This window comes from Phodopus roborovskii, unplaced genomic scaffold (assembly GCF_943737965.1).
Source record: "Phodopus roborovskii unplaced genomic scaffold, PHOROB, whole genome shotgun sequence".
NCBI lineage: Eukaryota > Metazoa > Chordata > Mammalia > Rodentia > Cricetidae > Phodopus > Phodopus roborovskii.
In genome coordinates this window covers 14,957,276-14,972,626 of record NW_026126407.1, presented here as the reverse complement: position 1 = coordinate 14,972,626, position 15,351 = coordinate 14,957,276, and the positions used below count along the sequence as shown (strand labels likewise).

Here is a 15,351-nt window from a genome sequence, read left to right as displayed (position 1 = left end):
AGCCAGGGGATTTCAGCCAATAAGCTGGTGTTTGTGCCAGCTTTGTACATATGTGAGGGGGTGAGAGATGCTCTGTATCCCAAGAGATCAGAACATGCTGTACAGAGAGAGCCTCCCTGGCATGGATCAGGACAGATGCCAGGAAGTAGAGTGGGCATGAAGTTGAGAGTGCTGCTCCCTGGACTTGGTTAATTACCATTAATCCATTTCTTGTTTCTTCACTCCTCACCATGCTGGGGAAGAACAGGGTTCCCTCTGAGTCTTGGCATTTTACTCCCACTGAGGTCATTGCTCAGTGCTCCCTCTTCCAAACACAGTAGATCCACATACTGTCATCTAACCCTTATCCTGAAATTACCACTGAGCCAAGACCAGCTTGCTTTTTGTGCTGCCTGTAGTTGCCTGAGCCCCCATTACTTAAGCTTGTCATTGATTGATATGTCCTGCTTTATTTTTCCTCTGTCACATTTTCCTTTCGCTAAAGGCTCATGACTGTGACCTTGCTGTGTTTATCAATGTGTTATCAATGCTATCTGTTCCATCCACCATCTCCCTTCAGTCAGTTACACTCCACTTAGTATCTCACTGATGTTTAATGATTTGGCATGACTTGGTCTTGTTCATCTTAAATGACTTCAGAGATCTCCTTTGCATCAGTAGGCCTGCTTTCTAATTTTCCTGTTTCTCTCAGATGGCATAGCCCAAACTGAGGATCTAGTTAATGCTTTTTGGTTGATCAAGTAAATACAGGCCTTTCCTGACTCCCTAAAGTTTCTACTCACTCCTTGGGGGAAAGGATACCACCCAAGAAAGGAATGTAGGCAAGCTCTACTTCAAGTATGCCACAAGCTGCTCAAGGACAGAAGCTGGGACCTCTCTATTCCCATTTCCTGGTACCAGCTAGAAGGGAAAAAAACAGGAAGAAGTGGAGTAGGGAACGTTCCTTCTGTTTTTACTCAAGAGTCTATGCTTGCATTGGCTCTTCCTAGGGAGGCCAAGCTCAGTGGTTTTTCATCCCAGAATGTTACTGAATAAGTGGGAGCTTTCCTTGCCTGCCTTTTCCGGCTCCTCTTCCCACTCCGCAATACCCACAGCATTCCCTGGGCTCCCTGTCTTCTATTTTCCTCTTTCAGAATTCCTGCATGGATATTCCCCACTTTCAAGCCTTCTGTTACTTCCTTCAAAAGATTAATGAGAACATCTCCAACTCCAACCTCAAACTACTTATGGAATGTTTTTCTTGTGTCTTCTACAATCATAGCAAATTCTCTAAGTTCATATTCAAATTCACTATCACCAGTCCCATTTCAGCCTGCTGGCTGTTTTTCTTATTCCTTAGATAGCATCCATAGTCAAGCTCCCACTCTTCCAAACACTCTTGGCTCTCCATTGCAGTCTTCATTGGTTCTCATGGAGATATAAATTTTGAGTGACCATATCATCTCAATTCTTACCTCATAATGTTCCAGCTCTCAGTTTTGTTTTGTTTTTACTGTCCCGACCATCAATGTTACAATTGGTGTCACCCTCTTTTAACTGATCATCACAAGTTTTCTGTCTGTTTTTTGTTTGTTTTTGTTTTTGTTTTTTCCTTAGAGCTTACAACCAGAAGCATCCAATTATGTTCCTGCTCTCATCACAGGTGTCCCACAGCGCTGCTGAAAGAGCATGTCAAAACACCCCATCCCCTCTTCCTCATCCAGATGTGGACAACCTCAGTGCTGATGCGCTGTGCGATATGGCTTGAGAATGGTAGTCCTTCTGCTGGGTGAGCTGCTTGGTTTACCTTCTTTTCCTTTGGGAATATGGGGAGGTAAATACTGGGCCTGGGGCAAAATGTGCTAGTACTGATCTATACCCCTAGCTTTTGTTTTTGTTTTGAGATACTAGCTCACTGAGTTTCCCAGATCAGCCTTGAGTTGAATCTCTTTCCCAAAAAGGCCTTGGGTTTACAATCGTCCTGCCTCATTTTCCTTAATATATGAAATTGGAAGCCTGCACCACCAGACCTAGCTTCAGATTTATGTTTGTTTAAGTGTGTCTCTTGGAGAACATCTATAGATTATTATTATTTATTTAAGCTTTCATAGTGAAGAGACAAGAATGACTGACAGGTCACAGTTTACTAGGGCTGTCCTATGTTCTATTAGGTTTTTGAGAGAGATTCCAAATAGTGTTTTTTTTTTTTTTTTTTTTTTTTTTTTTTTTTTAATCTGGGTTTCCAGATGTTAAGTTGCGGTCTTCTGGGAGGACATTAGAACATGACAGGGCAAGGTGACCCTGCTATCCACTGTCTCTTTCCTAGCACCCCTCTGATGGGCAGCTGTCAACTTCTTCTCTGTCAAGAAGGTAAGGCTCAACTAAGTCTTATTTCACTTGTAAATGATTCCTAATGGCTTTGGGCAAAGGCGAACATTAATCTCCTTGCTACAGATATATGGAATCTGTGACCACAAGGAGTGATGAATGTTGCAAATATAAATGAAATTGGAAAGGGTTTCCCTTCTCTTTATGGCAGAAAAATTACTCTGATGTCAAAGTCCAGGGGACAATGGTCTCAAAGGAAGAGTGAAACTGTGTGGCCCAGACAAGGACAGGCACATGGTTCCACCTCCTTCTCCTGTCCTTAGGATGGAACCACTTGACAAGTAGATGGGATGCAGGGCGCTCTGAATCAGCTCTCACCGTGTGTTGGGGTCTGGGTAGCGCTGCTTAAGATCGGATGGTTATACTGACGATCACCTGAAAGTCATAGAAAAGACATTTTAAAACAAGTAAAGGATTCTGTTGGCTCTCCAACACAACAGTGGTTCTCTTTATCCTCTATTGTTTTTCACTGACTCAAAGGAAGCCTTTCTAAGAAAGGCTTGCAACAATATACTAGGCTCAAAAAACTCTTCTGGCTGTTTCTGTCTTCTAACTACATCAGGCTTCTTTTGGTCACTGTGGTGACATTCTCTCCCCCAACAGACCACCCCCCTCCACACACACACCTGGATCTGGCTGACTGGTCACAGAGGCTATGCTAGAGTACACTTAGGTCAGTAAAGAAGGAGGATGGGGGAATATTTGACAAGGACACTTACATGACACAGCCCACTACAAAGAGGAAGTTGATTTTTGTTTTTATATGTACAGGTCTGACAATATCTGAGATGTAGAAATATGTTAGGCTCCCTGTTCAGTGTCCAGGATCAGGAATCCTGAGTTCTTGGCTAACCGACACAGCCCGGTAGTTCAAAAGCACATTCTCTATTCATAGTGCAGAAGCCCACTTAGACTGAATGAACAATAAAATCCATAGAGCCAGGCTGCCAATGCTCAGAGATCAGGGCATTCCAAGGCTTTCTAAAATGGTTTGAATGAAGATTTGGCTTGCCTCTAAAGTATACTCCAACACTGTGATGTTGCTTTAACACAACATTATTGTCTTGCTTTTCACTGGTAAGTATATCTGATTTTAGCCAAAACAAGAGGGAAAAAAACAACACATGAAATCTTGCTCTGTTCTCTGAATTATGAGTCATAGCCCTTCCATCTTTGCAGGGCTGGGATACTGGCATCCATCTCTGTGCATCTTATTGAAAATGTCTTTCCTACCCCTGGCCTCACACTCTAGCTTCTTCACCCTTTCTCCTTTCCTCCTCTCTACGTATTTGGGGCTCTGTTAGGCTCAGTTGTCCTCATGAAGACTCGGACTCTGGTTTATAACTACAACCTTCTTGCCTAGAAGGATCACTTCCAAATCAGCATGTGTAGCCTCACTGTTTGCTTTTAAATTGCATATGGACCCCTTGTAGCCCCTTGAAACCTCCTCCCTTCCCAAAATAGCGTTGCCATTTTATTCTCCAAAGCTCAAGCTCCGGCCCACGACACTGATGTCCCATTAACTTGGAATTCCAAATGTTAGTCACCTCTACTTTGTTTTTCTTCACTTTTCATCCTCATAGCCAATAAAACATAAAGTCTTCTATAACAATCTCCTGAATCCAGGCCCCTAAGTTATCATTTTTAAATCAATATTTCTCTTTTGTCATTGCTTTCTTTCTAACATATAAGAATTCTAGAGTGACCGAATGACTGCTTGGTTCCCCTGTTGAAACTGGATCCTTCAAATAGACCAGCAGAGTATCCAGTTAGGGCGGGGAGCTGAGCAGTAGGCTAGCATTCCTCATTGGTTGATACTGGCCCTTCTTGAGAAAAACTAAGTTACAGCCAAGGAAGAATCTATCTGCCAAGAGCTGAATCCATTCTGCATTAGACATGGATTTAATCAATAGGAGAAAATTCCTCTCCATATGGTAGAGAAAGGGGGTGGAGAATAAAGAGAGAGGAGGGACTGCAGTGTGGGGAGAGTTGAGGCAGAGAGAGGAGAGAGGACTGTGGGAGGATTCTGTGATATCAGAATTCAGGAGGCTGATGTCAGAGGGGAGGTATTGAGGCCAGCCTGGGCTACATCATGAAAAGCCTTGTCAGAATGGGGAGAGGCCAGCGAAGGGGTGTCAACTTTTGTTCTTTCTTTGCTTGTGTGGTTTAGTTTCTCATTTTAAAACAACATTTCAAAAATGAATAAATAGGAGAACCCAGGGTTAATGGATGGAGTGGCAGTTGGTGACATTTTGAATCTCTTAGAGTCCCTGTGACAAAAGAAAGACGTGCTGGACACCTGAGATTTAGGGGATCATTTCTGATAGCCAGTTGCACTCCATGACCTGTGTTAAATTCAGGTGATCTCTTTCTTTTAAAATTCTTTTTTGTACTTTTAATTATCGTACTTAGTTGGATGCACAGCATACTATTTAAAGACACATGTGAACTGATAAAGCCAGATTAATTAGCAAGCCCATGTTCTATATTTGAAAGCTTTAAGCTCATCTCTTCTACTTGGCCACAGAATAAAGGACAGGCCTTGGGAGCTGCATTCACCACCCCCACCTGTGATGTGCAGCCCCAGAATTTAAACCAGCTTCCCTCTTGTCTCATTCCTTCACATACTTCCAAGCTTCTACAAATTGCTATTCAATATTCAGATCAACTGTTTTGGCATCCACACACAGGGAGAACATGCCATAATCTGTCTTTCTTAGCTGACATATTTCACTTAACATAATGTCCTCTAGGTGTGTTTATTCTCAGATGCATCTTATTTTTTTTTCTTGACTAATCCTTAAAATGGCCTCAACTAGGGAATGGAGTAAAAGGACTATATACTATTGGCCTGTCACAGCGGCACACTATTTGAAACTCCCCAGATACCTTAACTGTAATCTTTATTGCATCACTAAAAAATGAAGTCAAAACCAGCTAAGTGACTTGACTTGAGATGTGTGTGGCGCTTTGCTCTTTGTTTGAGACTCACTGAAAGTAATTTTTCTAATATTTGCTCTCTCTCTTTCTCTCTCGCTTTTACTCTCTCTCTCTCTCTCTCTCTCTCTCTCTCTCTCTGTGTGTGTGTGTGTGTGTGTGTGTGCTGGCATTAAGAAATAGTATTTCAAATGAAGTACAGAAACAAAAATTAAAACTGCCTATAATAACCGCTGTGACATTTTGTTCTATTTCCTCTTATTTCCCTTGTTTCATAAAGGGCTGTGTATGCTCACTCTCTCACATGCACTTAAACAATATTAAAATGAATAACTGTGTGCATGTCATTTTTTTCATGCGGATTAATATGCTTAAAAAGAATAAAAGTATGATGGTGGTTTCATCTTCACATTTCTACGAAATGACAAATGTAGAAGACTACTCAATGCAACATTTTTAAATTAGCAAAAGCCCAGTATTGTATTTGCATATATGTGTATTTATATGATGCATATAGCAGACACACATATACATAAATACATATATTAAAATGTGCAGCTTCTATACACTGTACATATTTTTTAACTTTTTTATGCTTAGTGAACATCATGAATATATTTTTATGTTTTGAAATAATTATTAGAGCATGTTTTTATGATTTCACCAAACTTTTTCCTATAGGATAGTCTATCCTTTATTTCTATATGTCACTTAAGCATAATCTAATCTAAGTATATTTGAGTATTCCTCCAGTTTGGGTATTTGGGTTGCTTAAGAATTTAATAATGTCACCTCAAATAACCTTGAGCACAGTCTTTGGCTGAATTTTATTTCCTTAGGCTAATAACTACATTTCTGGGTCAACACATCATCAATTGCCTCCCAAAGTGCCAAAGTAGATGGTAGATTTTCTAATGCTGAAACACTCATTTCTTCCTGGGATATGTCCTATTGGATTCTGGTGTTTCATTTTATTATAACTCAGGGGTTTATTTGCCCACATTTAACTTATACATGTATACATATGTGCTCATAAAGAATTTGGATTTTCTGTGCTAACACTGTTAAGGTTTTGTATTAAAATTATGATTTTGTGAAGTGAAATGACTAGGAATACATCTTTATCTATACTTTGAAATTATTCATCTAGCATTTGAACTATTGGCTACTTACAGGTTCTGGGGGAATGCAATAGTAAAAAATGCCTGATGGTTGATGGTGTGTGTGTGTGTGTGTGTGTGTGTGTGTGTGTGTGTGTGTATCTTGTGGATCACTGTGTGATTAAGACTGCATGTGTCTCTGGGTATGGATGCTAGAGGCTTGGCTTTTGTTATATCATTGACAACTTCAGAAGGTCAATACTACTGTCATCATCAATTTAGTGATAAGGAAACAGGTTGGAAGAGGTTGTTCAGGGCTCTGTAGCCAACAGCTGAGTCTGGTGGCTGGTTCTAGACCCTAAATCCTAAACAGAGTGTGTAGTGCCCTCTCATAGTTGATAATATGATCTTCACACGGTCATTCATTCTTTGTTCTAGTTTTCTTATTCTAAATTAAATTAGCAGTTTTAATTTTTCTTTAAAATATCAATACTGAGATGGCTAAGCCATTGATAACTATTGATACTCTAGGAGAGGGTCTAAGCTTTATTCCCAGCATCCACTCAGCAGCTTAAAACTGCCTCATTACTCCTGTTCTAGGGGATTCAGTGCCCTCTTCTGACCTCTGGAGGCACTGCAATACATGGTTCACATATATAACATGCACATAAACTAAAACTAAAATGAAATATATATGGGGCATTTTAAACTATTACCTTACAACTATCAAACCTCCTACTCCCAAAAAAACCTATGTAGATAAATACATACCATTTTCCTCATTTTTCGGAGGGTTGGCACAATGTGTTTGGATTAACAATTTATTCACATCATTATTCATTTAGAAAAAGCCATCTCACTGACAGCACACATTTTCAATCTTAAAAATCATTGTTTTATACTTTGGAATTTGGTTATCCATTTCTTTGCTGTCTTTGGTTTGGTTTGTTATTGTTCTTTAATTTCTGGCTTGACACTTCAGACCATTTATCTTCTGTCTTTTCTGTTACTAATGTTGAGTCTTCAGCACTGAATTTATCTCTGGCCATACCCCCAAAGTGTCAGCACACAGTGTTCTTTTTGTGGTTGGGACTTAAATGATCTATAATTGCAGCTTTGGTTTCTCATTGGCCCAAGAATTAGGTAATAGAGTGCTGTTAAGTTTCAAAGTGTTTGGGTTCGCTGGGTTGAATTTTTGCCATTAATTTCCAGTTTTATTGTGGCATGGTCAGAGAACATGGCCTATCCAATCTTTACTTTTTTGGAACTTACTGGGATTTCCTTTGTGGGCTAATATATAATCAGTTCTCACGAGTGCTTTACAGGCAGTTAGAGGCAAGGTGTATTTTCATTTTGTAGAGTACACACTTGACATCTATCCATTAAGTCAGACACATGAAACACATTATTCATTCCCTCTACACCCTAATTCATTCTTCACCTACTTAATCTGTCAAAGACAGAGGGAGGTGTGGTGAGGTCTCCCATTACTCCTGCATTCCTGCTATTTCCTTTCTGGGTTCTTAACAGAAACGGTTTCCTACATTCCAGAGCTGTACCTTGCAGTACAGAAGGCTCCCGATGCGATGATTCTGTCCTTTTGTGAAGCTCCCCTTTGCCCCCACTGTACAGCACTCTCTGTCCTGTTCGGTGTCTCCCTTGCTCTGCAGGTTCACTTGATTTGATATTTATATTGCCAGCTCTGCTTCCTTCTTGTTTGCATTAGCCTGGCAAACTTTGCCCATTCTGTTATATCTAACCTTTCTGTATCATGTTGTTTTAAGCTTGTCTCTTGAGCATGCAGGAGAATGTGTGTACATGTCCCTGTGCCTGTGCCTGTGTGTGTGTGTGTGTGTGTGTGTGTGTGTGTGTGTGTGTGTGATCGTGGAGCAGGGTGCATGTAGAAAACACATAGACATCCATTTGTGTATGCTGGGGCAACTTTAATGTATGGACTACATTCAAGGATGTGAGCAGGAAATCCACAAGGATGGCTCATACTCTGGACCTAGTGGGGAACTTTATCCACATTGGTTTGCACAGGGTGGAAAGGATTTGGTTAGTGCCCTCTGATTTTGAGGAACACAGCTGGGTACCCATAAATGTGCAGGGAAGTACCATGGGGGTTATTTGTTGCAGCTCCTGTGTCCCTCACCCTTCAGTGCTTTTCAGAGAGTGGCTATTCATTACACTCACCCAAAAGCCATGGTGCCAGGCAGCCCCTCCAGTGATCCAAGTAGGTCTGCATCTGGAGCCAGGGGGTGAACAGGATGTCCATTTGGAGAGTTGGGTGGGACAACTGCCCTCCCTAGGCCTTCAACACTGACAAATACTACTCGAGTGTACCCCAAGAATTATGGTGTTGTCTAGGGTGATAGCCTGAGGTATGTAGGAAATAGTGCTTGTGCAGATGATAGGAAACAGCAAGGTGAGCTGACAGAACCCAGATTTTTGCCAGGAGCTCTTCTTTTGGGGGATGTGTAGACAATCTGTTAAATTTGGCATTCTGTCCATCCCCCCGACTTATCAACTGATCTCATCTCCACTCCTTCATTCACCAGTTTCCCCCTCCCCTTGCTTTAGTCAGTTCCTGAGTCTTGGCACAGTGCCCAGGTAGGCCACCAGCCTTCCTGATGGATGGAACAGGATAGCATAACAATTAATTAGTGGCTAGGCTTCACTGATTGATACATTGATGAGAACATAAAGTGGAAAAACAACTCTACTTGAGCTCAGAGGCTCTGTGAAGGAAGCATGGATGGGGGGGATGGGGCTTCAGGCCACTGACAGTGGGTAGACCTCTGGCAGAGGTCACTGAGAACCGAAACTTCCATGCTCACCTCTGCAACAAAAGATGATGGAGCTAACCATGAGCTTCCTAGTACTGCACTGATTTATACTAAGGGAGGTGGCCAATTTTCTCTATGGAACACACTATGAACATACATGTGTGCTTGTGTGTATGTAGAGAGTAGAAAGGGGTAGAAGAGGTGAGAAGTTGAAGATGAGCATGGTAGATCATGCCTGTAATTCCAGAGCTTGAAAGAAAAGGGGTAACTTTGTATTTGAAGGATCAGAAACTCTAAATGTAATTCATTCCTAAGTATAACAAATGGGATTTCTCTTCATTGAGTCACAGGAAAGTTGGGAAAGGGGTACAGATTCTATGCAAAATAGAAACAGTGGCTTGATCAACAGGATCCTGAGAAACTGAACAAATAATGCATATATAGAGGCTAGGCCCTGATATCACACTCTGGAATTGCCATGCAACAAACTCCCAGGAGGTTAAAGTTTAGTTGCTTAAAACCAAAGAGGTTTAAACTCTTGTGTAATAAAGAGTTGTTAGAAAAAAGAAAAACAAAACAAGCAAACAAACAAACAAAAAACCAACCAAACAAACAAAACCCTTCTGGCCCTCTTCTGATCACTAAGGCAAGTAGCTTGCATCCATGGTCCTGGCTCACTTCACCTCACCCTACATTTCAGGGACTCCCAGGAACTGGTCTTCTCTCTGTTCTGCCTTCACCTGTTAGCACCTCAGTGCTTATCTCTGATAATGCCTTCCACAAGCATGGGCCTTTTTCTTTTCCTCAACTCTCGCCATCTTTGGCAACAAAACATCCTTTTCTCTTCATTCAGCCATGCTCAGGTTCTCGGTGGCAATGGTGACTCTCAGTTTTCTGGAAGAGGAGTGTAAATAACCACTGTGCTGCATTTGCTGCTTGGTTATATATTACATTGTGATTTTACCATCTCATTTGTTCACTCTTTTGAAGGTGATTAAATATTTCTGCATGCAAAGCTCTTCTCTCCAACTATTAATACATCGGACACCTATAGGAATGAGATGATTAAACATCTTTCTCTGTATCTTAGCCCTCCTGGGCTGTTTGGGATCCTTGAGTGGATTTTTGAATGATATAATGAGTAAACAGATCAACTCTTTGAGGCAGGAAAACACAGTGATTTCCCCTGCTTGTTATCTACTCTCTCCTTAAGGGCCAAAGTGGGAACTTGTTTGGGCCAGTTTTTATAGGTTATAATGCTTTATGTATATGAAGCTATGAGTGTGTATGGAGGAGTCAGGCAACACTCTCTTCCCACCTTAAATCCAACACACACTTGGCAATTATTGAGGATTGGTTGCTATTTTAATACAGTTCAGCACAACCATTTTTCATCTTAGTATTATGAGATATCGTGAGAGGCAAGCTTTAAGTGTTGGCATTAAAATGTGGGATTCCTCCAAGGACAGGTGGGCTGCCAATGACAACCATGAGCTCATTGATTCTGATGCCCGTGTCTAACCTCATATCTCCTTACTAGATAGGTTCTCTTATAGGGTTTCTCCAATCTCATCCCCAAGGATCTAGCCTGTGAGCCCCTCCCTAGTAGGCTTGTTTAGCTTTCCTATTCTGGCAAGGATTTTCGTTTTCATTCTGCCTGAAAAAGATATTTCATGAATTTCCATGCCCATGTGGGGAAACACTGTGATTTTTGCCAGATTCATATAAAAAGGCAAACTTTGGGTCTCCTTGGGAGCGTTGCCTGCCACCTGCTGTGATTCACTTGTATGGGGTAGCTGGGCTCCTCTGTATCCTGAGATGCTGAAGCTGTTTGTTCTGCTCATAGTTATTGTCATTATCACAAAAGGAGCATTTAGCATCCTCTCCTAGGCTCCAGGGAACTAATCACTCTCCTGGCATCCAATGTGTCCACTTAAGCTGCTTAAATATTGCTTGTGAAAGACTTGCTTGGAATGCCTGGGAATTTCTTGGAAGTGGGATCAGGTGTGAACATCAGGTATATGATGAGGTGGGCCTGTGAGAGGGCACATTAGACTTGACCTCTGTCGCTGTGCCAAGCTGGCAATGTAATGGGCTCCCCAATGGAGGCTTAAGGTCTATGTCAGTCTCTAGGAAATGGGATTGTTGTGGAATTCATTTGCATTTTTCAGATTCTTTACACCCTCACCTGGGTACTCCACCCTCCTCTAACTCTTTTACTGGCTAATACAAAATCACTCAGTATTTCAAGGTATAACTCAAAGAAAAATAACTGGATCAGACAATGCTATTTGACATTTCAAGGATGTGAACAGTCCGGGATCTTCAGAAATATCCTGGCACAAAGAAGATCACCCCAGGACCTGCATCTACCCTGTAATAGTAGGAGTGTATCTGACATATTATGTATGATATTTCTCTCTAGGAAGTGAAAAATCTTTATAGCTATGCTTGATTTCCATGCTTATTATACACATTATAACATCAATGGGAGGAAATTCCAAGTCTGTGGCTAGCATAAGAAACCACACACATTGCAATTCCAGTATAAGTGGAGGTTTGTTGTGATTTAACAAAGATTATCTATCTGCCTATCTCTATCTATCTATCTATCTATCTATCTATCTATCTATCTATCTATCTATCTGCCTATATCTATCTATCTAGCATCTAGCTATCATCTATATATCTTCATTTTTCATCTACAATAGTCTCTTTTTAAATATTTTAAAAGAATTTTGTGTGTCCGTGCTTTGTATACTTACATGTCTGTGTTCCACAAGTGTGAAGTGCCTGCTGAGGCCAGAAAAAGGCATTGGATCCCCTAAAACTGTAGTTACAGACCATTGATTGCTGCCATCTGTATGCTGGTAATTAAACCCATGCTCCCCAGAAGGGCAGACAATATACTTCACCATGGACCTCCTCTCTAGTCCCTGTATCTTCTCTTTCTGTCAGTCATGATTTGTTGTGTCAGACACTTTTTAATCTATAAAAGTTATGTTCTTAAAAATTCATAACAAATTGTGATGTCATTCCCACTTTAGAGATTGTCACTACATTGCTCAGGGACAGAAAGGACAATGCTGAAGCAGGATCGGAGATTACTTCTCAAGCCTCCAGTATAGTTACCTTACACTCTGTTTTATACCAATCATTCTCTAGAACATATGTATACAAACTCTCCTGGTGAGCTGGATTGAATTTCGTGGGAATCTAGATTTGCCAACTAGTAAAAATGGTTGGTACTTGAGGGAAACATTCTATTATTACTATATACACCCCAAAACACCTGTATGCAGGTTGTTGACTCAGCCAAGAGCAGCATAACCAGTCCCTCATCATAGCATCTCCCCTTTCATTCATAGCATCCCCTTGTAGCTCTCTGGCAGCCTTTCTTTCCCTTCATGTGGTCCATGAAGTTTCTAGGGGGTGCACTTAGGTATGTAAGACCAGGAGTTGAGCACCGAGTCCTCCTTTCCTAGGGATCATCTACAAAGCACTGCTTGCAAACAATAAGTCATGACCTATGGGAGATAGGTGACCGTACTGGGGGATCTCTGCCCCCATCCATGTTGTCCTTCCTTCTTGCAATAGTTGTAGCACCCAGCCCCCTACTGGTCTTTTCAGAGTTCCTTCCAAAGCTCAGCCATAACTGTTTCTTTCTCTCTGCAACGTCCTTTCCCCCCATTTAATCTTCACTTTTTTTTTTCACTTTTCGAGGCTAGCCAAAACACCACCTCTTCTATTACAGCCTTCTTCAGCCCTTACCTTAGTGTGAACTCACTTATATTCTGTGGATTCTCAGGGGGTGCTTTACAACTTCCCATACCGTGTTATAATTGTGTGTGCACATGCCTTGTCTTTTCACCATGACAAGTGATTGAGGATTTAGAACTGTGTTTCCTAATTCTGACATAGTGTTTTCATCTCCTAAGCATCTGCTGGACCAATAAATCAGGCTGTTATGCCGGGCAACTTGGCAGAGGTACAGGGTGCAACAGGCACAACCCAAATTGTAAATAATGGTCATTCAATAAATATTTTTGAATGGACTAATAAATATATACAGGCATAATCATAGAGAGTATGAAAAATAGTTTTAAAAATTTAGATGTGGTCAGAATGATTAAGAGCAGCTTACTGGACTTCAATGAGGCAACTTAGGTAAGTTGGTTCTGGACTGGGAGAAGAGGGGTTGCAGCTTCCTCTTTGTGTGACGAAAGGCTAAGACAAGAGAGTGAGGATGGAGCTTGATAATTGAGGTCTGTGCTGGATAAGGGTGACAGTGACAGGAAGAATGAGGTGTTGGTCCAGCAGTTTAAAATGGAAGGTTGGAGACAGGCCCTGTCCTGAGAGGCATCTTTGGTGTCACAGAGAAGAGGAGCTGACCTGACTCACTTTGATAGTCTTGTTTAAACAGAAATGCCCGCTGGAGTGGACCATGTGATCTCATTGAATATCCTCAAAAAGAGTTTTCTGAGGGAAAAGGCATTACTTACAGAGACACCCACCCTCCCTGCCCCACACCATATTTTACTCTCTATCCCTTTTATTGGAAATTCTGGGATGATAAGGATGGGCAGGAAAGAAGGGTCCACAAATAGCATGGCCTTGGAGCTCATGAGCACTCCATGTCATATTATTTTTTTTTTAATCCAGGTGCTAATCCCTCAAGTCTCAGTTAACACTCAGTGTGTGTGTGTGTGTGTGTGTGTGTGTGTGTATGTGTGCGTGTGTGTAGGTGTGTGTGTGTGTGTGTGTGTGTGTGTGTGTGTGTGTGTGTGTGTGTGTGTGTGTCTGGCTCTGATGTTGGGGAGGCTTTAACTTCCAGCTTGCTCTTAAACTTGCCCCACATTTATTCCAGTTCCCATCTAACAGCTGATGCTGACCAAGTCCTAACACATATTGCTCCAAACTCTTCCCACCTTCGCATTCTGTGTAGCCAATCACGTTTCTGCTTCTACACTACTCACTGCCTTGCCACCCATCCTCTTATGGGCCCTCTTCTTGTTTCTCACACTTTCTAGCTCCTTCATATTTCCTCTGCTTGGGTTTCACCAAGCATTGTTTATTTTGAGTTGTACTTTGGTTATTATTTTTTTCAGTCCAATGTGATGTGTTGGGATGTGTTTGTATTGTGAGGTGATTAAATCAGGCTAATTTATACAACATTTTTTTTATTCTTACCAATTTCCTCTAGTTAGAACATTTAAAATCTCATCATTAATTTTGAAGCATGTAATGTATTAGTATCATTGTTAATTATCGTTCCCATTCTGAGTAGTAGATCCTCAAATCTTACTCATTACCTAAGGCATTGATTTTGTATACAGGGTCACTTATGAGTGTTAATGCTATAAATATAAAAAGATGCAATAACACAGTAAACTATGGGGTCTAATTTTTTGTTTGTTTGTTTTTTGAGACATAGTTTCTCTGTGTAGCTTTGGAGCCTGTCTGGAACTTGTTTTGTAGAGCAGGTTGGCCTGAACTCACAGAGATCTTCCTGCCTCTGTCTCTTGAGTTCTGGGATTGATGGCATGTGCCACCACTATCTGGCAGGGTCTAAATGTTTTATGTATATCACTTGAACCATTACACTGACTCCAAAAACTAGAAACTAAATATCATCTCCATTGTGCAGAGGAAAAACATGGGCTCAACGTGGCCACTTGCTCAGCTACCTGTGGCTACTACAGACATACCCACTTCATCCATACTGACCATATAAGTAAGCATTCATTGTTTCTGTTTGCCAGTGCTGCACTTGATCTTGTCGTGGTTACATTCTATTCAAATCAGTGTTGAAGACAACTGGAAAGACTTTATTGGTCTCCTGGGAACCTTGCCCATATGAATACCATAATAAAATACCAAACATCAGTTGATATTGTCAGTGAGAAGAAAGAGCAATTACTCAGTTCCCTGCTTGCTGTCCAATTCCACTTTCGCTTGTCAGACTGAGAACTGTCTACCAGTATCACAGAGCTCTGCTCCGTCACCGTGACATATCCTTGAATTGGTGAAAAATTCACACCCTGCTTTCTGTTTTTCTCCTGGATACAGAAAGCCATGCACAAAAGACATCTTAAATAAATGACCGTTCTTGACAACAGACATGTCAGTGTCATGGGTAGAACTCTCTAGCATGGGAC

General features: G+C 41.2%; 1 protein-coding gene across 1 annotated transcript in view; it reads right to left on the bottom strand.

Annotated features, from left to right (window-relative positions):
- Positions 1-15,351, bottom strand: part of Shisa6 (shisa family member 6) — a 280,683-nt gene that overhangs the window by 4,695 nt on the left and 260,637 nt on the right. Inside the window, exon 4 of the mRNA XM_051180360.1 lies at positions 2,686-2,742. Within this exon, the coding sequence (XP_051036317.1) occupies positions 2,686-2,742 (57 nt within the window). The remainder of the gene's footprint in view (positions 1-2,685; positions 2,743-15,351) is intronic.